The sequence below is a fragment of the Nerophis lumbriciformis genome, linkage group LG05 (genome assembly GCF_033978685.3).
Source record: "Nerophis lumbriciformis linkage group LG05, RoL_Nlum_v2.1, whole genome shotgun sequence".
NCBI classification, from domain to species: domain Eukaryota; kingdom Metazoa; phylum Chordata; class Actinopteri; order Syngnathiformes; family Syngnathidae; genus Nerophis; species Nerophis lumbriciformis.
In genome coordinates this window covers 34,753,213-34,777,524 of record NC_084552.2, presented here as the reverse complement: position 1 = coordinate 34,777,524, position 24,312 = coordinate 34,753,213, and the positions used below count along the sequence as shown (strand labels likewise).

At 38.9% G+C, this 24,312-nt stretch overlaps 1 protein-coding gene across 4 annotated transcripts in view; it reads left to right on the top strand.

Annotated features, from left to right (window-relative positions):
* The window catches only part of arhgef39 (Rho guanine nucleotide exchange factor (GEF) 39), a 97,308-nt gene that overhangs the window by 37,403 nt on the left and 35,593 nt on the right, over positions 1–24,312 (top strand). For all 4 annotated transcript variants that reach the window (XM_061959028.2, XM_061959027.2, XM_061959029.2 and 1 more), the window contains 2 exons: positions 8,615–8,685; positions 14,460–14,588. In XM_061959028.2, coding sequence (XP_061815012.1) covers positions 8,615–8,685; positions 14,460–14,588 — 200 coding nt within the window. The remainder of the gene's footprint in view (positions 1–8,614; positions 8,686–14,459; positions 14,589–24,312) is intronic.

Below are 24,312 nucleotides of genomic sequence, written 5' to 3'. Positions count from 1 at the left end.
CGAAAACTGTTTGTCCTCCAATCGCCCTGCCCATGCTCACACCTGAACCCAATTTAAGGAGGCTACCATGGTAACCGCACCATAGCAACAGTACCTTCCCTGTCAACACTTCCTGGTTCTTAACAGGAAGTGGGCGGAGCAATCTGCCGAAAAGGAAATTCAACGTGAGCTGAGGCCAGCAATCAATTAGAGGAAATACAATAAAAACAATATAAACAAATAAGGATATTTGGCTCCAACAGATTGTTTTTTTTTCATTTTATTATATATATATATATATATATATATATATATATATATATGTATGTATGTATGTATGTATGTGTATATATACATACATACATACATACATACATACATACATATATATATATATATATATATATATATATATATATATATATATATATATATATATATATATATATATATATATATATATATATATATATTCCTCGCGCACTAATTGACCGAAAGATATATATATATATATATATATATATATATATATATATATATATATATATATATATATATATATATATATATATATATATATATATAACGCGACAATAGCAAGATTATCTCACGTTATCGAGGGAGAAAAGGCATCTTTTTGACAATATGATTTGCCTGAGCGGCTAGGAGACACCGAGAGTAACAAGCAGTAGAAAATGGATCAGGACAGATTTAAAAAAATTATAATTAAAAAAAAATATATTTTTTTAAATAATAAATATATATATGTATATGTGTGTGTATATATATATATATATATATATATATATATATGTATATATATATATATATATATATATATATATATGTATATGTATTATTATTATTATTTATTTTTATTTATTTTTTTTTAACTAGGGGCTTCCCGCGGGACGAATTTTGGATGTTGGCGGGCCAGATCTGATTATTTCCTTTTCTGTCACTTCCGTAAAGAACATCAAGTTGGGATGTCTGTCTATGGCAGTGTTTTTCAACCCCTGTGCCGCGGCACACTGGTGTGCCGTGACATACAGTCTGGTGTGCCGTGGGAGATTATGTAATTTCACCTAATTGGGTTAAAAATATGTTTTGCAAACCAGTAATTATAGTCTGCAAATAATGTGCCATTGTTGAGTGTCTGTGCTGTCTAAAGCACGCGGCAATAGCAAGATTATGTCACGTTATCGAGGGAGAAAAGGCATCTTTTTGACAATATGATTTGCCTGAGCGGCTAGGAGACACCGAGAGTAACAAGCAGTAGAAAATGGATCAGGACTGATTTAAAAAAATTATAATTAAAAATATATATATTTTTTTAAATAATAAATATATATATATATATATATATATATATGTATATATATATATATATATATATATGTATATGTATATGTATTATTATTATTATTTATTTTTATTATTTTTATTTTTATTTTTTTTAACTAGGGGCTTCCCGCGGGACGAATTTTGGATGTTGGCGGGCCGGATCTGATTATTTCCTTTTCTGTCACTTCCGTAAAGAACATCAAGTTGGGATGTCTGTCTATGGCAGTGTTTTTCAACCCCTGTGCCGCGGCACACTGGTGTGCCGTGACATACAGTCTGGTGTGCCGGGGGAGATTCTGTAATTTCACCTAATTGGGTTAAAAATATGTTTTGCAAACCAGTAATTATAGTCTGCAAATAATGTGCCATTGTTGAGTGTCTGTGCTGTCTAAAGCTCGGCAGAGTAACCGTGTAATACTCTTCCATATCAGCAGTGTGTAATACTCTTCTATATCAGTAGTGTGTAATACTCTTCCATATCAGTAGGTGGCAGCAGGTAGCTAATTGCTTTGTAGATGTCGGGAACTTGGTTTGTCGTGATCACAATATGCGGCAGGCAGTGTGCAGGTAAAAAGGTGTCTAACGCTTAAACCAAAAATAAACAAAAGGTGAGTACCTCTAAGAAAAAGCATTGAAGCTTAGGGATGGCTATGCAGAACGAAACTAAAACTGAACTGGCTGCAAAGTAAACAAAAACAGAATGCTGAACAACAGCAAAGACTTACAGCGCGTGGAGCAAACGGCGTCCACAAAGTACATCCGTACATGACATGACAATCAACAATGTCCCCACAAAGAAGGATAGCGTCCGCACAACTTAAATAGTCTTGATTGCGAAAACAAAGCAGTTGCGGGGAATAGCATTCAAGGAAGACATGAAACTGCTACAGGAAAATCCCAACAAAACAGGAAAAGCCACCAAAATAGGAGCGCAAGACAAGAAGTAAAACACGACACACAGGAGAACACCAAAAAAACTCTAAATAAGTCACGTCGTGATGTGACAGTACACCTACTTTGAGACAAGAGCTATAGTGATGCATGCTTGGTTATGGTTTAAATTAATATCAAACAATTGCGACAACAACTTTTTATTGTCAATATCGGCTGCAGAGATTTCATTTTCTAATGATCTCTGCCGGTGGTGTGCCTCCGGATTTTTTCAATGAAAAAAATGTGCCTTGGCTCAAAAAAGTTTGAAAAACACTGGTCTATGGAATCATTCAAGTCCTCAACTGCCACGGTATCTGGAATCTTTTTAAGTTTTTGACAACTTCGTTCAAAATTTTCAAAGACAGAACATTTTGAGAATTCAAAGGTACATTTTTGTTGAATCAAGTCCGATTGATGCATCCAAGTGAGAGTCAATTGGCAAAGTGTAATCCGTGCTAATTTTAATGGAAACTGGTAAGGTACTGCTCTGATGTAATTGCGAGCTTTGCAAAAAACACTGGTTTGCCAGCTCAGAAAAGCATAAACAACATGCATGTAAGGATGTTCACTTTGTAGAATCCCTTATTTTTATGCATATATTCTCCAGTTCAGACATACTGTAGCTGTTCCATACAAATCCCCTGAAACGTGTCAGCCATACAACATATTGTGAAGGCTGTGAAAAGATAGATTTACAATACTGTTTTTATGAAATACTTTGCTGTAAAACACGTTTGTCTTCAGAAAGTTACGTTATTCAACAGTCGAAGACTGACACATAATCATTCTCCAGCATAACCTTGTGCTGCTCAGGGTTTCCTTGTCCACTTTCCGTCATTATCATCGATTCGTCTGTCGTTCTGTGTGAAACTCAAAAGACTCTAGGGACATGTCTAATTCTATGATGATTTTAAGTGGCATGAAGATAATCGTCCCTAGACGGTGCCTCACTTTACCTTCCTCTGGCTCTGTTGCTGGGAATAGTAAGAAAATGGTTGTCCCGAAACACCATTTAAGGATGATGGATGGTGTGCAAAGCCCAGAGTGTGGATACTTACGGAGCGACTAAGAATAATTGCCTTTATCAAGTGGCGTATACAAGGAGTCTGTGTCCCGCCCGCATTATGACTGTGGGGGTCTTCAGTTTATTGTAGCAGCACATAACAACCCTCTCTGCGTGGATTGGCAACATTTTTGCCAATAATAGACTTGCAGCTCTTACAGAGATGGCTGCAGGCCTTGAATATGCTCTCTTCGCCAAGTACAATGTAGTGTAACAAAGCAAAGGCCCAACAGAAGGCGAGAAGAGGTGTGTGGTCTGTAAAAGGAGGACAAAACCAGAGGTCTTTGGGTCATTGACATTCTAGGTAACCATTATGGAATTGCCCCATTGAATATTATACTTGATGTGGATGTGCAATATTTGTAAAGGTCTTTCATTTGGCAAGGTGGGATTTCAAATTAGCTGCTTTTGTCTGCTTTTATAGTTGGTATGCGGCATCCTCTGTGTGTCCTCTTTCTGCAGCCAGTACATACTAGCACAATGCATTTACCATACAGTAATAAGTACCTTAGACAGCGCTCACATGCAAACAAAATCCTGTGCCCCGTTCAGACATTACAGTTTTATTTGTTGTTGTATTTTTGTAACTTCATTGAAAAAGCAAAAGTGTTTTGAGCGTTTACTAATTAGGTTGCGCGAAGTGCAGTGTTAAGTGTAAATTGATAAGCTTTAGGCTTCATTCACTCTGCAGAGTTCGATGCACATTTCAGATTTTTTGTTAAATCCGAGCTTTTTATGTAATCAGTCATATTACCAAAAAAATTTGCAACGTTAATGTACTGTATGTCTAATGTGAACTGAATACCTCCGTGATGTGCACAAAACATGACGTCACACACAGAGCCCTGTGTTTGCAGAAGTAAACACAGCCGTGATTTTTGTTGGTGTTAGTCCTGAATGATATATTTATGGTAATGTCAAGGAGTTTGTACAACTGGAATCAATCATCAGTCAATCAATTAAAGTTTATTTGTATAGCCCTAAATCACAAATGCCTCAGAGGGCTGCACAAACCACAACAACATCCTCTGCTCTGATCCCACATCAGGGCAAGAAAAAACTCAACCCAATGAGAAACGTTGGAAGGGACTGCAGATGTGGGATACCCCCCTGCTTTAACACCTGGACATATGGCTTCTACAGAATGTTCTTGTTTACACATTACTGGAAAGCCAACTAATTATGACAACTATAGCTATGTTATGAAATTAATGTGGGCATGCATAATCCATATTATAAAGATGAAGTGTCTGTGGGTGCATCAAACCACTGTCTCGTGCTCTCTATCGAAAATATCCGGGCTGTTGGGAATATACTTCCGATTATGTTATCGTCTCATTATCTTTCTTTGCTTTGGTACTAATAAGTAAGACAGGGCGACTTAATATGTGAGTGTGATTTACATTATTTGAAATCTGCTGTAATGATGCTCGTTAGACTGTTTTCTTTGTTATGCGGGTGCTGTAATTAGAATTTCGTCTCAACTCCTTGAAAAAAAGAAATGAGGGCATCCTCTGCTAATAATGCCTGTAATGCATTTGTTCCTACAAGACGATACAAGAAGAGAAGGAACTGGAGTTATTTCTCTTTTTAAGTGTCCCTTAATTGATGTAGGCCTAATTGGAGCTTGTTAGGCATTTGTTTCATTTCTAATTAGTAATTGACTACGCACACAATGCCCTCTTCCCTGTCCAACAACCCCCTCCACCTACAGACTCACCAGTGTAAGTGCCTACTCATAAGACCTTATGAATTAATGTGTGTTTAAGGTGTTTGTGCAAGTTTTATAAACAGTTGTGTTTGTCCTTCAATTCCTCCCAAAGAGTGCAGATAGGGATGTTGGATAGAAGATCAACAAAACCGTTTGTTTTTTTAAGGTGCTGCCCTGCACTATGGTCAGTAAGATACTTAAAGTGATCCATAAGTAATTTCAATGGTTGAATTTTTAAACACCGTGTACAGTTTTTTGTTGAGATAATGTTTTGGGTAACATTTTAGCATAGGTAATTGCCAAAAGGAGGTACATTAGATCCCTCTTTTCGTTGGGGTCATATGCCAATTTTTTCTGCAAAATGCATACATATTGGAAAAAGCCCTACATGCGTATAAAAAAATATATTCTAAACTCTGTAATATGCTTCTGTTATAAAATATACACATATATATATATCTCTCTCTCTGTGTATGTCTCTGTAGAAACTGACTCACTTTTTTGTGTTTATTTGTGTAATTTGAGTATGAGCTATACCAATTCAGTGTACAAAAAATATTGATATTGAATTATTGATGTTCTAAGTTTAGATTCACATGCTCTATTCTTATATACAGGTAAAAGCCAGTAAATTAGAATATTTTGAAAAACTTGATTTATTTCAGTAATTGCATTCAAAAGGTGTAACTTGTACATTATATTTATTCATTGCACACAGACTGATGCATTCAAATGTTTATTTCATTTGATTTTGATGATTTGAAGTGGCAACAAATGAAATCCAAAAATTCCGTGTGTCACAAAATTAGAATATTACTTAAGGCTAATACAAAAAAGGGATTTTTAGAAATGTTGGCCAACTGAAAAGTATGAAAATGAAAAATATGAGCATGTACAATACTCAATACTTGGTTGGAGCTCCTTTTGCCTCAATTACTGCGTTAATGCGGCGTGGCATGGAGTCGATGAGTTTCTGGCACTGCTCAGGTGTTATGAGAGCCCAGGTTGCTCTGATAGTGGCCTTCAACTCTTCTGCGTTTTTGGGTCTGGCATTCTGCATCTTCCTTTTCACAATACTCCACAGATTTTCTATGGGGCTAAGGTCAGGGGAGTTGGCGGGCCAATTTAGAACAGAAATACCATGGTCCGTAAACCAGGCACGGGTAGATTTTGCGCTGTGTGCAGGCGCCAAGTCCTGTTGGAACTTGAAATCTCCATCTCCATAGAGCAGGTCAGCAGCAGGAAGCATGAAGTGCTCTAAAACTTGCTGGTAGACGGCTGCGTTGACCCTGGATCTCAGGAAACAGAGTGGACCGACACCAGCAGATGACATGGCACCCCAAACCATCACCCAACCATGCAAATTTTGCATTTCCTTTGGAAATCGAGGTCCCAGAGTCTGGAGGAAGACAGGAGAGGCACAGGATCCACGTTGCCTGAAGTCTAGTGTAAAGTTTCCACCATCAGTGATGGTTTGGGGTGCCATGTCATCTGCTGGTGTCGGTCCACTCTGTTTCCTGAGATCCAGGGTCAACGCAGCCGTCTACCAGCAAGTTTTAGAGCACTTCATGCTTCCTGCTGCTGACCTGCTCTATGGAGATGGAGATTTCAAGTTCCAACAGGACTTGGCGCCTGCACACAGCGCAAAATCTACCCGTGCCTGGTTTACGGACCATGGTATTTCTGTTCTAAATTGGCCCGCCAACTCCCCTGACCTTAGCCCCATAGAAAATCTGTGGGGTATTGTGAAAAGGAAGATGCAGAATGCCAGACCCAAAAACGCAGAAGAGTTGAAGGCCACTATCAGAGCAACCTGGGCTCTCATAACACCCAGAAACTCATCGACTCCATGCCACGCCGCATTAACGCAGTAATTGAGGCAAAAGGAGCTCCAACCAAGTATTGAGTATTGTACATGCTCATATTTTTCATTTTCATACTTTTCAGTTGGCCAACATTTCTAAAAATCCCTTTTTTGTATTAGCCTTAAGTAATATTCTAATTTTGTGACACACGGAATTTTGGATTTTCATTTGTTGCCACTTCAAATCATCAAAATTAAATGAAATAAACATTTGAATGCATCAGTCTGTGTGCAATGAATAAATATAATGTACAAGTTACACCTTTTGAATGCAATTACTGAAATAAATCAAGTTTTTCAAAATATTCTAATTTACTGGCTTTTACCTGTATAAGAACATAATTCCCAACATTCCGTGTCATACAACATAGATAGATAACAAAGTCACAAATGTGACTTTATAAAATTAAACAATGGATGTCCGCTAACTTTTTGCAACTCAACGCTAAGAAAACGGAAATGCTGATTATCAGTCCTGCTAGACACCGACACCTATTTAATAATACCACCTTAACATTTGACAACCAAACAATTACACCAGGCGACTCGGTAAAGAATCTGGGTATTATCTTCGACCCAACTCTCTCGTTTGAGTCACTCATTAAGAGTGTTACTAAAACGGCCTTCTTTCATCTCCGTAATATCGCCAAAATTCGTTCCATTTTGTCCACTAGCGACGCTGACATTATTATTCATGCGTTCGCTACGTCTCGTCTCAATTACTGTAACATATTCTTTTCGGGTCTCCCTATGTCTAGCATTAAAATATTACAGTTGGTACAAAATGCGGCCCCTAGACTTTTGACAAGAACTAGAAAGTTTGATCATATTACGCCTATACTGGCTAACCTGCACTGGCTTCCTGTGCACTTAAGATGTGACTTTAAGGTTTTACTACTTACGTATAAAATACTACCCGGTCTAACTCCATCCTATCTTGCTGATTGTATTGTACCATATGTCCCGGCAAGAAATCTGCGTTCAAAGAACTCCGGCTTATTAGTGATTCCTAGAGCCCAAAAAAAGTCTGCGGGCTATAGAGCATTTTCTATTTAGGCTCCAGTACTCTGGAATGCCCTCCCGGTAACAGTTAGAGATGCTACCTCAGTAGAAGCATTTAAGTCCCATCTTAAAACTCATTTGTATACTCTAGCCTTTTAATAGACCCCCCTTTTAGACCAGTTGATCTGCCGTTTCTTTTCTTCTCTGCCCCCCTCTCCTTCGTGGAGGGAGGGGGGGGGGGGGGCACGGATTCGGTGACCACAGATGAAGCGCTAGCTGTCCAAAGTTGGGACCCAGGGTGGACCACTCATCTGTGCATCAGTTGGGGACGTCTATGCGCTGCTGACCGGTCTCCGCTCAACATGATCTCCTGCTGGCCCCACTATGGACTGGACTCTCACTATTATGTTAGATCCACTATGGACTGGACTCTCACAATATTATGCTAGATCCACTCGACGTCCATTGCACCGGTCGCCCAGGGAAGGGCCCCCTCCAAGGTTTCTCATTGTTATCCCATTGGGTTGAGTTTTTTCTTGCCCTGATGTGGGATCTGAGCCGAGGATGTCGTTGTGGCTTGTGCAGCCCTTTGAGACACTTGGGATTTCGGGCTATATAAGCAAACATTGATTGATTGACAATAATTGAGCGATTTTTCAATTTACCATCTCAATGTAAAAATTCAAGCAACTGCAGTAATTATTTTCTTTATTCTTAGGTATAGGCGTTTACTGCAAGAGATGACTGCCAATACAAATCCAGATAACCCAGAGTTCCAACAGCTTTCACGTAAGTGCTTTTTTCTTATTGAAGTGCAATTTTTTGTCGAGAAATCTGCATTGCATCCTCCGTTAGAGAGAGACAGAGAAATATTCCCGACCAACTATTGAAACATTCTGACTGCCACATACCAGTTATGTATCCATGAAGCACACACATTAGTATTTTCTAGGGGCGCAAAGATTTGTTTTAACAACGATTTGATTCAGAATTTGTTTTTGCTGATAAGATTTAGAGTTGATATTGTTTTTTTAGAACAATATGATCCGAAAAGATTCAGTGAGTTGAAATCGATTCAATAACTTTTTAGCAGTAGTTCTAAGGAATATAAATGGTCTGTAAATGGTCTGTATTTTTATAGCGTTTTATTATATCTGGAATGATGCCCAAAGCGCTTCACACTATACATCACATTCATCACTTCATATACACATTCACACACTGATGGCGGAAGCTCCCCTGCAAGGCGGTAACCACGACATATCAGGAGCAAGGGTAAAAACACTGGCTGTGACGAGGATGGCGGAAGCTGGAATCGAACCTGAAACCCTGGAGTTGCTGGCACGGTTGCTGTACCATTCTGACCCAATACAAATAGATATATCTATTAATCATTACACTCCTAGTATTGTCTCTTTTAGGAAAGTACCTCCAATTTTAACTTGTTTTGTGAATAAAAGATGCAAGTTTCTCTCATTTAAAAAAGACGACAGTCAATACATCAATTAATCAAACGATAAATGAAAATGAACTTGATTGCCTTCATCAATTGATTGCCATCTTCGTGCGTTTTAGTTTTCTTCTTCTCTCACTTTTAAACAGGGCACAATAGGATTCACTCTGTGAATCGCTCTCTGCACCATAGCATGTTTATTCAAGAGAAGAATTAATTTCACCAGCTTACACACATACAGGATGCATGGACAGATTTTTGCTAGTTGCGACTCGCTAGAGAGAAGCACTGCAACTCAGCAAAAATTATGAGTAAAAAAGATGATTGCAAGCCAAATGTCCTGTGTAGGAATATTTCGACTTCAAACTGAACGGGCAACATGGGCCCATCAACCAGGACAAATATTTAAAATATAATAAAATATAGTGTATAAATGCACCCAACTGCAGGAAATATAGTCTTCATTTTTAAAATGTTCTTTCGGGGTTAGCGTGGCAGCTCTTTATTTGTTTCCCCCTCAATTTTCCTCATGATTTTTTTTTTATTTGACAATCTTTGCTTACAGAGATTGAAAGTCAATTTTATTTGCATTGTTTGTTTACTTATTTAAGATAGTTAAAAGTGCTAGACCTTCTAATTACAATGGTACAAATACAAATTAAATTAAAGTTTTCATACAATGAAATTTTCACACATTAGTGCTTAAAGGCCTACTGAAATGCGATTTTCTTATTTAAACGGGGATAGCAGGTCCATTCTATGTGTCATACTTGATCATTTCCCGATATTGCCATATTTTTGCTGAAAGGATTTAGTAGAGAACATCGACGATAAAGTTTGCAACTTTTGGTCGCTGATAAAAAAGCCTTGCCTCTACCGGAAGTAGCAGACGAGTAGCGTGACGTCACAGGTTGTGGAGCTCCTAACATCCGCACATTGTTTACAATCATGGCCACCAGCAGCGAGAGCGATTCGGACCGAGAAAGCGACGATTTCCCCATTAATTTGAGCGAGGATGAAAGATTCGTGGATGAGGAAAGTGAGAGTGAAGGACTAGAGGCCAGTGGGAGTGATTCAGATAGGGAAGATGCTGTGAGAGGCGGGTGGGACCTGATATTCAGCTGGGAATGACTAAAACAGTAAATAAACACAAGACATATATATACTCTATTAGCCACAACACAACCAGGCTTATATTTAATATGCCACACATTAATACCGCATAACAAACACCTCCCCCATCCCGTCCATATAACCCAACAATACAACTCAAACACCTGCACAACACACTCAATCCCACAGCCCAAAGTACCGTTCACCTCCCCAAAGTTCATACAGCACATATATTTCCCCAAAGTCCCCAAAGTTACGTATGTAGGACCTTTTGAGAATTTTATTAGTTGGTTGCACAGTGAAGTACATATTCCGTACAATTGACCACTAAATGGTAACACCCGAATAAGTTTTTCAACTTGTTTAAGTCGGGGTCCACTTAAATTGATTCATGATACGGATATATACTATCATCATAATACAGTCATCACACAAGATAATCATCGGGGTGTATACATTGAATTATTTACGTGACATGCACATAGCGGGACGCACGTACGGGCAAGCGATCAAATGTTTGGAAGCCGCAGCTGCATGCGTACTCACGGTACCGTGTCTGCGTATCCAACTCAAAGTCCTCCTGGTAAGAGTCTCTGTTGTCCCAGTTCTCCACAGGCCAATGGTAAAGATTGACTGTCATCTTTCAGGAATGTAAACAATGAAACACCGGCCGTGTTTGTGTTGCTAAAGTCGGCCGCAATACACCGCTTCCCTCCTACAGCTTTCTTCTTTGCTGTCTCCATTGTTCATTGAACAAATTGCAAAAGTTTTACCAACACAGATGTCCAGAATACTGTGGAATTTTGCGATGAAACAGACGACTTAATAGCTGGCCCACATGCTGTCTCAAAATGTCCTCCACAATCCGCGACGTCACGCGCTGACGTCATCATACCGAGACGTTTTCAGCAGGATATGTCGCGCGAAATTTAAAATTGCACTTTAGTAAACTAACCCGGCCGTATTGGCATGTGTTGCAATGTTAAGATTTCATCATTGATATATAAACTATCAGACTGCGTGGTCGGTAGTAGTGGGTTTCAGTAGGCCTTTAATTTGGTCATACAATAATGCTAGCAATGATATCGTTTATCAGCAATAATTTGTGCGGCAATGTATCTTTTAGAAAATTGTTTTATCGTTCAAGGCCTATGCACTGCACAAGACGCATCTCTCAGTCTCGATCCGCTAGTACGGTCCGTTCCTGGGTTTGGTAGATTGCGTTCACACTTGATCAAATGAACCGGAGTTGTTTTTTACCGGGCCAAATGTTTAGAAGTGTGGATGCACCTTAACGTACAAAAAATGACAACCCCCGAAACTTTCAGTGTATCGGTCAGTCACCAGACAGTTTTGAAAAACTTGAGTTAAGGGGCAAAGAGCAGCACGGTGAAGTAGGGGTTAGTGCATGTGCCTCACAATACGAAGGTTCTGAGTTCGATCCCGGGCTCGGGGTCTTTCTGTGTGGAGTTTGCATGTTCTCCCCGTGAATGCGTGGGTTCCCTCCGGGTACTCCGGCTTCCTCCCACATCCAAAGACATGAACCTGGGGATAGGTTGATTGGCAACACTAAATTGGCCCTAGTGTGTGAATGTAAGTGAATGATGTCTGTCTATGTTGGCCCTGCGATGAGGTGGCGACTTGTCCAGGGTGTACCCCGCCTTCCGCCCGAATGCAGCTGAGATAGGCTCCAGCACCCCCCGCAACCCTGAAAGGGACAAACAGTAGAAAATGGATGGAAGGGGCAAAGACATTGTTCACCTATCCTTTCATTGTTGTTATTGTCACAACAGTGCTTTGGCTGGTTGAGAAATTAAAGTGAGGCAAAGCTCACTGTAAGTGCAACTTTTAGTTTGATGTTGATTTTGATATAATTAATTGGGAGTGGATCAGAGGATATTAATCCAGCGCGATATTAATAAATAAAATCCTCCAACATCAACACAAGTCCCGATAATGACTCATTTCAGTCGTCAAATAAACAGTGAAGCTGACTGAAGTGCGGATGTACACAAGGAATTATTTATGTGTATCAATTAAAATCTCATCGCTGATGTGCTGCCTTTGCTTACAAATTAAAACAGCCCCTGACTCTAAGATGAAGGTACATATCTAAAAGTGCTCCACCATCGCCTCTTCCTCTTCTCATTAGTGGTCTGTTTTTAAACTCTGCTGCTTTTTATGAGGGCTGAGTGTATTTGTGTGTGTGTTTGTCAGGGTGGGGGGAGTAGATCGTCAGCCTGATGGTATTGTAAAGGGAATTATAAAAAATATATATATATATATATATATATATATATATATATATATATATATATATATATATATATATATATATATATATATATATATATATATATATATATATATATGTGTGTGTGTGTGTGTGTGTGTGTGTGTATATATGTATATATATCTATATATATATATATATATATATATATATATATATATATATATATATATATATATATATATATCAGATGAATCACAATGAATCTAATTAAGGGAACAAGTACATCCTAAAGAGACTTTGTTGTTGTTTTCTTGTGCTGCTCTGTTGTTTTCCCCCCTGAAGCTTCTCGTTTCGCGTTGCTTGCATTCTTGCTCAATTTTAATTGTTATAATTGCAGCACTTTGGGAGTTTTTACTGTCCTGCTTACAATATGACTGAAGCACAACTCTGATGCAGTAACAAGGTATAGCTCAAGAAATGAAGCTCAGCCTTTGAAACGCTGAAAGTTGTTGCCGTGCTTGTGCTGTGGTGAAACACTACACCGTAAATAAAATGCTTCAAGAATTGGAAGATTTCTTCAGCGTGTCTAATGGGCTAGATGTATTATTAATGCCTCGGTCAGATCTCCTGTGAAGAATACGGTAATTAGAAGTTGTTGTTTTTCTGAGGCAGCTAATGTAAAATATTCCGAGCACGCACAACAAAAGGGGAAAAGTCTACATGCATGCCTTGTTTGCTTTACATTGTAATTGTTGTGAAGTTAAGCGAGCCAATTAGGCTGTGATTATTTTAGTAGAGAGTGAGACAAGTCGCCGGGAGGCATCCAGTGTTTTGTTCCTCAGAACAAAAGTGAATATTGTGCTTGTAATTGTAATTCAGTTTAACTCGTTCAGTAGTTACTTCAAATGTGTTTATGATGCAACTTTAAGAGTTGAAGCCAATTTTCATGACAGGGTGTGACTGTCAGGTTTTACTTTGTAGTACACAATTGTAAAAAAAAAAGGGGGAAAAAAGCACCACAATGTTAAAAGGACAATGGAATTTAAGTTATTAATGGAAGATTTATTTTTGTCGTTTTTTCACTCATTTGCTAGGAGTAAATTGAGTGAAATTGTGTAGAAAATAAAAATCCTATTAACTTTTTTGTTCAAATGAAGCTTTCATACATATTTAACTCTTACTTCCAGTGGATATTCTGTGGTAGAATTCAGGTTAATACTGCTAAGCTTTTATTTTGGAGCTTATTTTACACTGAGCAGGAAGTCACCGTGCTCACATTTGAATACTGTGCAACTGGACAGTAGCTCTCTGTCGCTGTTATCATTTAATGCTACTTAGCGATAATGATGCCAACAGTTATACAACTCATGTCGACTTGAATGGACACATTTTTTATAAAAAGGAAACCGTATGTCGACAAAAGCGGTCAACCATGTACTGTATTTTGACGTTGACTTCAGTGGCTACATTGTTAGTAATAAAAATAACACAGAGGACCAGGACTAAATGAGTTGGTCCATGGCACATAGGCAGGTTGTCAACATAAGCACGAACAACTTAAGCAGGTGAGCAAGATTCCTTACCACCTGACTACACCCTGGACTGGTCGCCAATCAATCACAAGGAACATATAGAACTATATTGAAACTTTATAAAACATAGTTGAATATTGTTAATCATTAAAAAAATAAAAATAACAACTACTGTAATTGGCAAATATATAGTTGATTTAACAAATACCATGGTGTGTGTTTGCCACAGGGGCGGTGGCTGCAGTGGAACTGCTGCACCAGCGCATCCAGAACAACACTCGGTGCCATGAGAACCACCTGCAGCTTTGCCGGGTGCAGAAACTGCTGAAGGGGCGAAAGACGAAGGTGTTGGCTGCAGGTTAGAGCCTCTGATCACTTATTCTTTTCATCTCATTCAAGGAGCACCTCAAACCACCACTCTCTGCATCTATTGTTGTGTCCTGTGGGATTCATGAAGGAGGTGCAAGCCAAGTGCAGACACACAAAAAGAACATTCTCTAAATATAGAGAAATTATCTAGGTTATTTTAATACTTTTTATACTAATCAATGCAACTTGTTGTCCACTTGAAAACAATACAAACAATGATTCTTCCTTTCCCTTAACTTTCCTCTTGTTCAATTATTTCCACCCTTCTGTTGTCTTTCTACTTGTGGAGCGGTGGCCCTTTTCTCCCCACGCCTCCCCCTCCTGTTGTTGATCCCCGGGGACTTTGGCCTCCTCGTTGCTCCGCTCGCCCTGTCAATCTCCCCCGGGACCAATTAGGGCTCAGTCTCATCTCGTGGACCTGCAGATAAAAAGGCAGCCAAAGTGTGTGTGTTTTTTAGATATGGGTAATGCATGTGTGTGCGCCAAGCTGCGGGAATGTGTTTGTTTAGTGGGATATGCAAGCTTTTGTGCGTGCGTGTGTGCGTGTGTGTGTGTGTGTGTGTGTGTGTGTGTGTGTGTGTGTGTGTGTGTGTGTGTGTGTGTGTGTGTGTGTGTGTGTAGGCGTGCTGGTGTAGGCTCAGAGTAAAGCGCCAAATAGCGACGCATCTCTAATGCTGATGTGGGAAGTTTTCAAAAGCGCCTTTCATTCAAGTTCTCAGGCCCCTCTGCCGCCTTTCCAGCCAATAAACCCCCAGTCCCACCAGGCAGACTTCAGAGCGGCAGCAGCCTCACACCGATCTATTTCGCTTCCACCCCACTAGCATCACCATCTAATGTAGGGGAAAAGCAAAACCTCTGCCATTTACAGATGAGACGCGTCAGGCTCCTCAGCCGTATTAAGTAGCTCTGTAGGAGATTGAGAGGGGCGGGGGGCTACTGTGAGACATAAAGCTTGAATCAATGGGACATCGATACAGCAGACAGAGGCCCTGTTTCCCGAGGAGACTGCAGATTTATGTCTGCCAACTGGCTCCTTAAATTTAAAACAAAGATATCACATATTTTGGTATATTTCAGGTGCCTCTTGAGAAAAGATTTGTGTGCTCAATATAATAATGCCATAGTAGCATCACTACCACACAAGGATTTAAAGGAAGGCCAATTGATACTGAGAAAGATCAAAATATGATTGCTGATTAGACATAATAATCGGTTCGTCAATTAATTACACTTCTGTTAGTTGTGTAAGATTTATTGCCTTTTGACAATTGATGGAGTGGCAGAGTTGCTGTTGACTCTTTTACCTAGCTTGTTCTCTGAAGACAATCCACATACTGATCAGCTCCGACATGATGTGAAAAACATGAGATGAGAAGAAGTTTAGAAAGCGTTAATTTCTGTTACAGATTAGATAATAGATTAAAATTAGTGCTGTCGAATGATTAAAATCTTTAATCGGATTAATCACAACTAAATATCTTATATTTTTGATCATAGTAATAACGTGTAGGTCTGCATTCACAAAGTTTAATGTATTAATTTGATTATAAGAAATATTCAATTTTTATTCTGTTGCTTTGATTAATTGTATAATGAGAGTATTTATTACAAATTTATAAAATACATACCACATGCAGTGCCCTAGACATTTAACATAGTTTCTGCATTGCTCTTGCACAAAGGCGCACATGAGAGCGGTATGAGTGTGGGTACAGTAATCTATGTGGCAGCAAACAGTGGATAGTTTTAGTTTAGTTTTGTTTGTTTGTTTGTTTTTCCTTAATGCACACTTGTTGAAAGTGCAATTTCAATTGTTTTTTTTATTAAAAATTTTGTTTATTGGATTTTTAACATATAGAGTCCAGAAATACAATTAAACAAATGTTCTTTTTTCTCCCCCAATCAAGTAACCCAGAGAAATTATATATAAAATAAAAATAATATATAAGGAAAAAATTATGGATCAGAAAAAATATATATATACCGGTATGCATCAGTCAAATAAGTACAGGCAAATATTGACATGAAGCCACAGACAATTGCACTCCTGAATGTCCCCAACTCGCTGCAGCAATACACAAAAGCAGACAAAGTGCTCATCAATTAGCTATCTTTCAAATACTTTTTGATCAGGGTTAAATTTTAGGTCAGTCTTTTTTTACATATTTTAGGAAACTACCTGAAACTTCACAGAACAACTGTTCAATATCAGCCTAATTTTCTCCAGTTTGAGAAAATACAGAACATCTTTAATCCAGCAGGTATGGCAAGGAGGCGCTGTTGCCTTCCAGTTTAAGACAATTAATCTTCTAGCCGACAAAGTAGTGAATGCTACACGATTCTTTTTGAACGTGCTAAGTGTAGATGACTGAGGTGCTACGCCTAATAGTCCACGGATGTGCAGATATCTAAAAAAGTGTTGATTAGGGAGTGAAAATTCATCACAACGTTGCTGGAAAGAGGCAAAAGTGTACATCTTAGATGTTGATCCCCAGACTTGACCATCTTAAAAAGGCATTATTGACAAAAGAGGGAGGGAAAGCATGATTAGCTTGATGATGGGTGCAAGACAACAATAATCTGTAAACCAAAATAGCGCTTGAACTGAACCCAAATTCTGAATGAGGTATTTACCATTGGATTTGTCCATTTGGATCAAATGCTTTATCCATCCATCTTCTACCGCTTGTTCCTTTCGGGGTCGCAAGGGGTATTTCAGCTGCATTCGGAGGGAGTACACCACGGACAAGTAGCCACCTCATCGCAGGGCAAACACAGATAGACAGACAACATTCACACTCACGTTCACACACTAGGGACAATTTAGTGTTGCCAATCAACCTATGCCCAGGTGCATGTCTTTGGAGGTGGGAGGAAGCCGGAGTACCCGGAGGGAACCCATGCAGTCACGGGGAGAACATGCAAACTCCACACAGAAAGATCCCGAGCCCAGGATTGAACCCAGGACCTTCATATTGTGAGGCACATGCACTAACCCCTGTTGCACCGTGCTGCCCCAAATGCTTTATATTGCAGTCAATTTTTAATGACAAATATCAAAAACATGATAAATAAGAAACATCCCTGGCCAGCTGGACCAAATGCACGACTGTCCATCGAGTGAGTCACACTTTAATATTATTCATGATACATGCAGCACATCACCGTAAAACTACAGTACATACGCTGTCTGGCTAGCTGTGTACAAACAAAACATGAAATGTGGGCTAATACTTTACAGATACTGTAAAATTATTGTTTATGTTTTTCAGTCAGTACAGAATGGTGTCCTATCGCATTGTGTTGTGCATTACAAACTTAAACGCGTTTTGTACTGACGCAGAAGCTATCTTATGTCTTTCCGTAGCTAACTTTTACTGGTAATTCCGAAGCATGCCGATGTGTTACTACACTAGAAGAAGATTTCCTCAGTGTTTGCTCTTACATTAACAATGTTGCTACAGCTTGGTTATTAAACAGGTTACGGAACATAACTGAAGTATTTTTGACAGTTTTTAAATGCATTTGAAACTGATTTATATGTAGAACTGAATGCTCCCTTTAGCTGCATTGCTCGCCACTAAGAACGAGACGGTTTTTACATGTTAGAAACCGAGAGAGAAAAAAAACATTTTTCTTCTTGACTCTCATGATTGTGAACGATGGGCAAAATTCCAATAAAGTGCAGTTTCCCTTTAAGTAACGTACAACTTGACCTCTGCCTACATGTTCAATATTGAAGTGCAACTTTGTTTGTCAGTACTTTATTTAGCTATTTTATTTATTGATATGGTTGTGTATATTTGAGCCCCATCCTCTCCTTAAAGGGGTCTGCACTTTTTTTTGGAATTTTGCCTGTTGTTCACAATCATTATGAAAGACATGACAATGGATGTAATTTTTTTTTTGCATTCTAAATATTAAATAAATGCCATAAAAAGTCTGCTTACACTGGAGTCTTTGGGAGCTGCTCAATTCCTATTACAAAGCCCTTAAATAAACATCCAAACACCTCCATTGAGGTTTTATGTACATCCGAATGCAGCTGAGATAGGCTCCAGCACCCCCCGTGACCCCAAAAGGGACAAGCGGTAGTAAATGGATGGCTGGATGTAAGTATATAAGTTATGTAGTATTGGGGACATTTGTCTTTTCGTGTCGTTCTGGCCATTTTCAGGTCCTAATTGGCTGTCAAAGTGTACCAACTTGCCGGAATACATACTCAGACGTCTTCTGTCTAGGTGAGATGCGTGATTTATGATCCCGAATGTACTTCCAGGAAGCAGTGAAGCGAGAAAACTGCAACCCATTGAAGGATGTAAACATAGGGACACACAGTAGTGATCACGGTGCCACTATAAATAGTTTCTCTGCGTTACCGCTTATAATAACAATATCACTAACACCGTATTTTGATTTTTTGGAGATTTTATAAAGTATGGTGGTTGATGGCTTGAGTTAGCAAAAGTGCCAACAAAACACAAAAAAGGTCACATTTCCACAGAGCTAAGCACGCCCTGCATTAGCCATGCTCAGCCGGAAGTCCCCGTGCAATTTTAATGCTGATGACGTGTATTTATCAGAAAAGAAGAATGACGGTTATAGCAAGCAGAAAAATATTATTTATTTTAACTATCCATCCATCCATCCATTCATTTTCTACAGCTTATTCCCTTCGGGGTGGCGGGGGGCGCTAGAGCCTATCTCAGCCACAATCGGGCGGTAGGCGGGGTACACCCTGGACAAGTCGCCACCTCATCACAGGGCCAACACAGACAGACAGACAACATTCACACTCACATTCACACACTAGGGCCAATTTAGTGTTGCCGGAGTATTTTCCCTAAAATACGCAATGAGGCTATAAAGTGTGTTTTACCCAAATACTCAATTAATCGAACAAACTAATCGATATATTAATTGATTACTAAATAATCAATAGTTGCAGCCTTAATCGTGTTTCATTTTGCATGAGCAAAAAAACTCAAGGAGGAAGAGAATATATTTGGATATAATAACATGCTTATTAAACACCTTAACATCATTTCTATGTTAACAAAAATAGTGTAATTTGAGTATGAGCTATCAAGGTATACATTAATATGGATTAATGTTTGTTTTTATCAACAAACATTAATCCATCCAACCATTTTCTACCGCTTGTCCCTTTTGGGGTGGCAGGGGGTGCTGGATCCTATCTCAGCTGCATTCTCAGCGGGTGTACCCCGCTGGATTGCGGGGTACACCCTGAACATATTAATTTAAAACTGTTTCTCCTGTTGTGTTATTAATAGAGATGTCCGATATTATCGGCCGATAAATGCGTTAAAATATAATATCGGAAATTATCGGTATCGTTTTTTTTTATTATCGGTATCTTTTTTTTTTTTTTTTTTTTTTTTTAAATTTAATTTTATTAAATCAACATAAAAAACACAAGATACACTTACAATTAGTGCGCCAACCCAAAAAAACTCCCTCCCCCATTTACACTCATTCACACAAAAGGGTTGTTTCTTTCTGTTATTAATATTCTGGTTCCTACATTATATATCAATATATATCAATACAGTCTGCAGGGATACAGTCCGTAAGCACACATGATTGTGCATGCTGCTGTTCCACTAATAGTACTAACCTTTAACAGTTAATTTTACAAATGTTCATTAATTACTAGTTTCTATGTAACTGTTTTTATATTGTTTTACTTTCTTTTTTATTCAAGAAAATGTTTTTAATTTATTTATCTTATTTTATTTTATTATTATTTTTTTAAAGTACCTTATCTTCACCATACCTGGTTGTCCAAGTTAGGCATGATAATGTGTTAATTCCACGACTGTATATATCGGTTGATATTGGTATCCGTTGATATCGGTATCGGTAATTGAAGAGTTGGACAATATCGGATATCGGCAAAAAGCCATTATCAGACATCTCTAATTATTAAGGTGGATTTTCAAGATGGAAGTGCTTTGATGAAAAGAAAAGGCCCTCCTTTGATACTTTGTTTTTTGACAGATATCAAGAAGGCTTCCATATTGACTTGTTTGCTTCTGCATCGTGTCAGCACCAGATCAACTGGAGATTAGCGCAAGCACAACATTTCAGGGATTTTTAGTCATTTTGCACTGTAAATGGGAATTGAGTTGAACATTTTGATCAGATTGATGATTATAGCGGATTCATTACCGGTAATGGTGTTAATTTTGAAAGCCCTAGTTAAAAAAAAAAAACATTTTACCACACTTTTCTTCTTCGTTGATACAAAATATGCATTACATGTCAGCGCTCGAAAGCAGAGGCTAACGACAGTTTATTGATTTAAAAAAAAAAAAAAAGGTATTTTCACCAAAGCCCTGCAAACACGATATGAACTTAATGTAAAATGTGAGGCAGCGACCACATAGCCCTAAATATTTTCAGACTACAGATAAGTAAGCTCATGTCTGACAAATAACCATACTTGCTGGATAAATTTTTTGCAGACAATGAAAGTGCTTGACTTTACAGAAAATATCCCCATTAAAAGTTAAATACAGCCAACTTGAATTTATAAGCGTGCTCACGTTCAGAGCAGTGGTAGGTGGCAACATAGTGTTTCATGTTTACCATTTGATTACATCGTCTTGCAATTGTATAAGAATGTTGAAATACAAACCCCGTTTCCATATGAGTTGGGAAATTGTGTTAGATGTAAATATAAACGGAATACAATGATTTGCAAATCATTTTCAACCCATATTCTCAATTGAATGCACTACAAAGACAAGATATTTGATGTTCCAACTCATAAACTTTTTTTTTTTTTTTGCAAATAATAATTAACTTAGAATTCCATGGCTGCAACACGTGCCAAAGTAGTTGGGAAAGGGCATGTTCACCACTGTGTTACATGGCCTTTCCTTTTAACAACACTCAGTAAACGTTTGGGAACTGAGGAGACACATTTTTTAAGCTTCTCAGGTGGAATTTTTTCCCATTCTTGCTTGATGTACAGCTTAAGTTGTTCAACAGTCCGGGGGTCTCCGTTGTGGTATTTTAGGCTTCATAATGCGCCACACATTTTCAATGGGGGACAGGTTTTGACTACAGGCAGGCCAGTCTAGTACCCACACTCTTTTACTATGAAGCCACGTTGATGCAACACGTGGCTTGGCATTCTCTTGCTGAAATAAGCAGGGGCGTCCATGGTAACGTTGCTTGAATGGCAACATATGTTGCTCCAAAACCTGTATGTACCTTTCACCATTAATGGCGCCTTCACAGATGTGTAAGTTACCCATGTCTTGGGCACTAATACACCCCCATACCATCACAGATGCTGGCTTTTCAACTTTGCGCCTATAACAATCCGGATGGTTCTTTTCCTCTTTGGTCCGGAGGCCACGACGTCCACAGTTTCCAAAAACAATTTGAAATGTGGACTCGTCAGACCACAGAACACTTTTCCACTTTGTATCAGTCCATCTTAGATGAGCTCAGGCCCAGCGAAGCCGACGGCGTTTCTGGGTGTTGTTGATAAACGGTTATCGCCTTGCATGGGAGAGTTTTAACTTGTACTTACAGATGTAGCGACCAACTGTAGTTACTGACAGTGGGTTTCTGAAGTGTTCCTGAGCCCATGTGGTGATATCCTTTACACACTGATGTCGCTTGTTGATGCAGTACAGCCTGAGGGATTGAAGGTCACAGGCTTAGCTGCTTACGTACAGTGATTTCTCCAGATTCTCTGAACCCTTTGATGATATTACGGACCGTAGATGGTGAAATCCCTAAATTCCTTGCAATAGCTGGTCAACAATTTGCTCACGCATTTGTTGACAAAGTGGTGACCCTCGCCCCATCCTTGTTTGTGAATGACTGAGCATTTCATGGAATCTACTTTTATACCCAATCATGGCACCCACCTGTTCCCAATTTGCCTGTTCACCTGTGGGATGTTCCAAGTAAGTGTTTGATGAGCATTCCTCAACTTTATCAGTATTTATTGCCACCTTTCCCAACTTCTTTATGTGTTGCTGGCATCAAATTCTAAAGGTAATGATTATTTGCAAAAAAAAATGTTTATCAGTTTGAACATCAAATATGTTGTCTTTGTAGCATATTCAACTGAATATGGGTTGAAAATGATTTGCAAATCATTGTATTCCGTTTATATTTACCTCTAACACAATTTCCCAACTCATATAGAATTGGGGTTTGTAAAAGCGACATACTCAAGGTGCATCTGCCGTCAAACTCCGCGTTGTCAGTCCTGAAAGTCAACTTTGTTTGACTGTTAGCGGTTACAGATGTTTGTCTTGTTTTAAAGGTTTTTACTACATTCTACGAAAGAACATGATGTTTTAGTGGGGAAATTAGCTTGTTGGAGCTGAATACTGTAAACCTACTTACTTAAATACATGCCAAATCTGACCTGTCCTCATTCTGTCACATCTCTGTGCCTCTTGTTATTGCTCTACAGTACAGAGGAACAGGACCCTTTGTAGATCAACCTTTTATTTCCTGCCCCACCTTTCCTCAGCCCCCCACCTGGACTTGCCCCAAAGACTTTGTAGTGTGAGCTGAGGTGCTCTTTGACAAGGAGAACTGAAAAACCTTTACATGGAGAGGAGTGCTTGGCACCTCCTGCTCTTTGAATCCTCTGCTGCCTCAAAGCCCAGCGGATGGTCAGATGCTAGCAGGGAGTCTCGGAAAAGCTCTTGGACAAAGAGTCCTCTTCACTTTTTGTATCAAACTTCTCAGACTCTGAAGAATTTCTGTCAAGGTACAGCTGATAAAAACAATATTAATACAAAACCTAAAACCAGTGAAGTTGGCACATTGTGTAAATCGTAAAATAAAACAGAATACAATGATTTGAAAATCTTTTTCAACTTATATTCAATTGAATAGACTGCAAATACAATATATTTAACGTTCAAACTGGAAAACGTTATTTTTTGCAAATATTAGCTCATTTGGAATTTGATGCCTGCAAAAAAAACTGGCACAAGTGGCAAAAAAGACTGAGATAGGTAAGGAATGCTCATCAAACACTTATTTGGAACATACCACAGGTGAACAGGCTAATTGTGAACAGGTGGGTGCCATGATTGGGTATAAAAGCAGCTTCCATGAAATGCTCAGTCATTCACAAACAAGGATGGGGCAAGGGTCACCACTTTGTGAACAAATGCAGGAGAAAATTGTCCAACAGTTTAAGAACAACATTTCTCAACGAGCTATTGCAAGGAATTGAGGGATTTCACCATCTACGGTCCGTAATATCATCAAAAGGTTCAGAGAATCAGGAGAAATCACTGCACGTAAGCGATGATATTTCGGACCTTTGATCCCTCAGGCGGTACTGCATCAAAAACGGACATCAGTGTGTAAAGGATATCTCCACATGGGCTCAGGAACACTTCAGAAAACCACTGTCAGTAATTACAGTCCGTCGCTACATCTGTAAGTGCAAGTTAAAACTCTACTATGTAAAGCCAAAGCCATTTATTAACAACACCTAGAAACGCCGCAGGCTTCGCTGGGCCCGAGCTCATCTAAGATGGACTGATGAAAAGTGTTCTGTGATAGTATGGGGGTGTATTAGTGCCAAAGGCATGGGTAACTTACACATCTGTGAAGGCGGCATTAATGCTGAAAGGTACATACAGGTTTTGGAGCAACATATGTTGTCATCCAAGCAACGTCTTTTTCATCGACCCCCC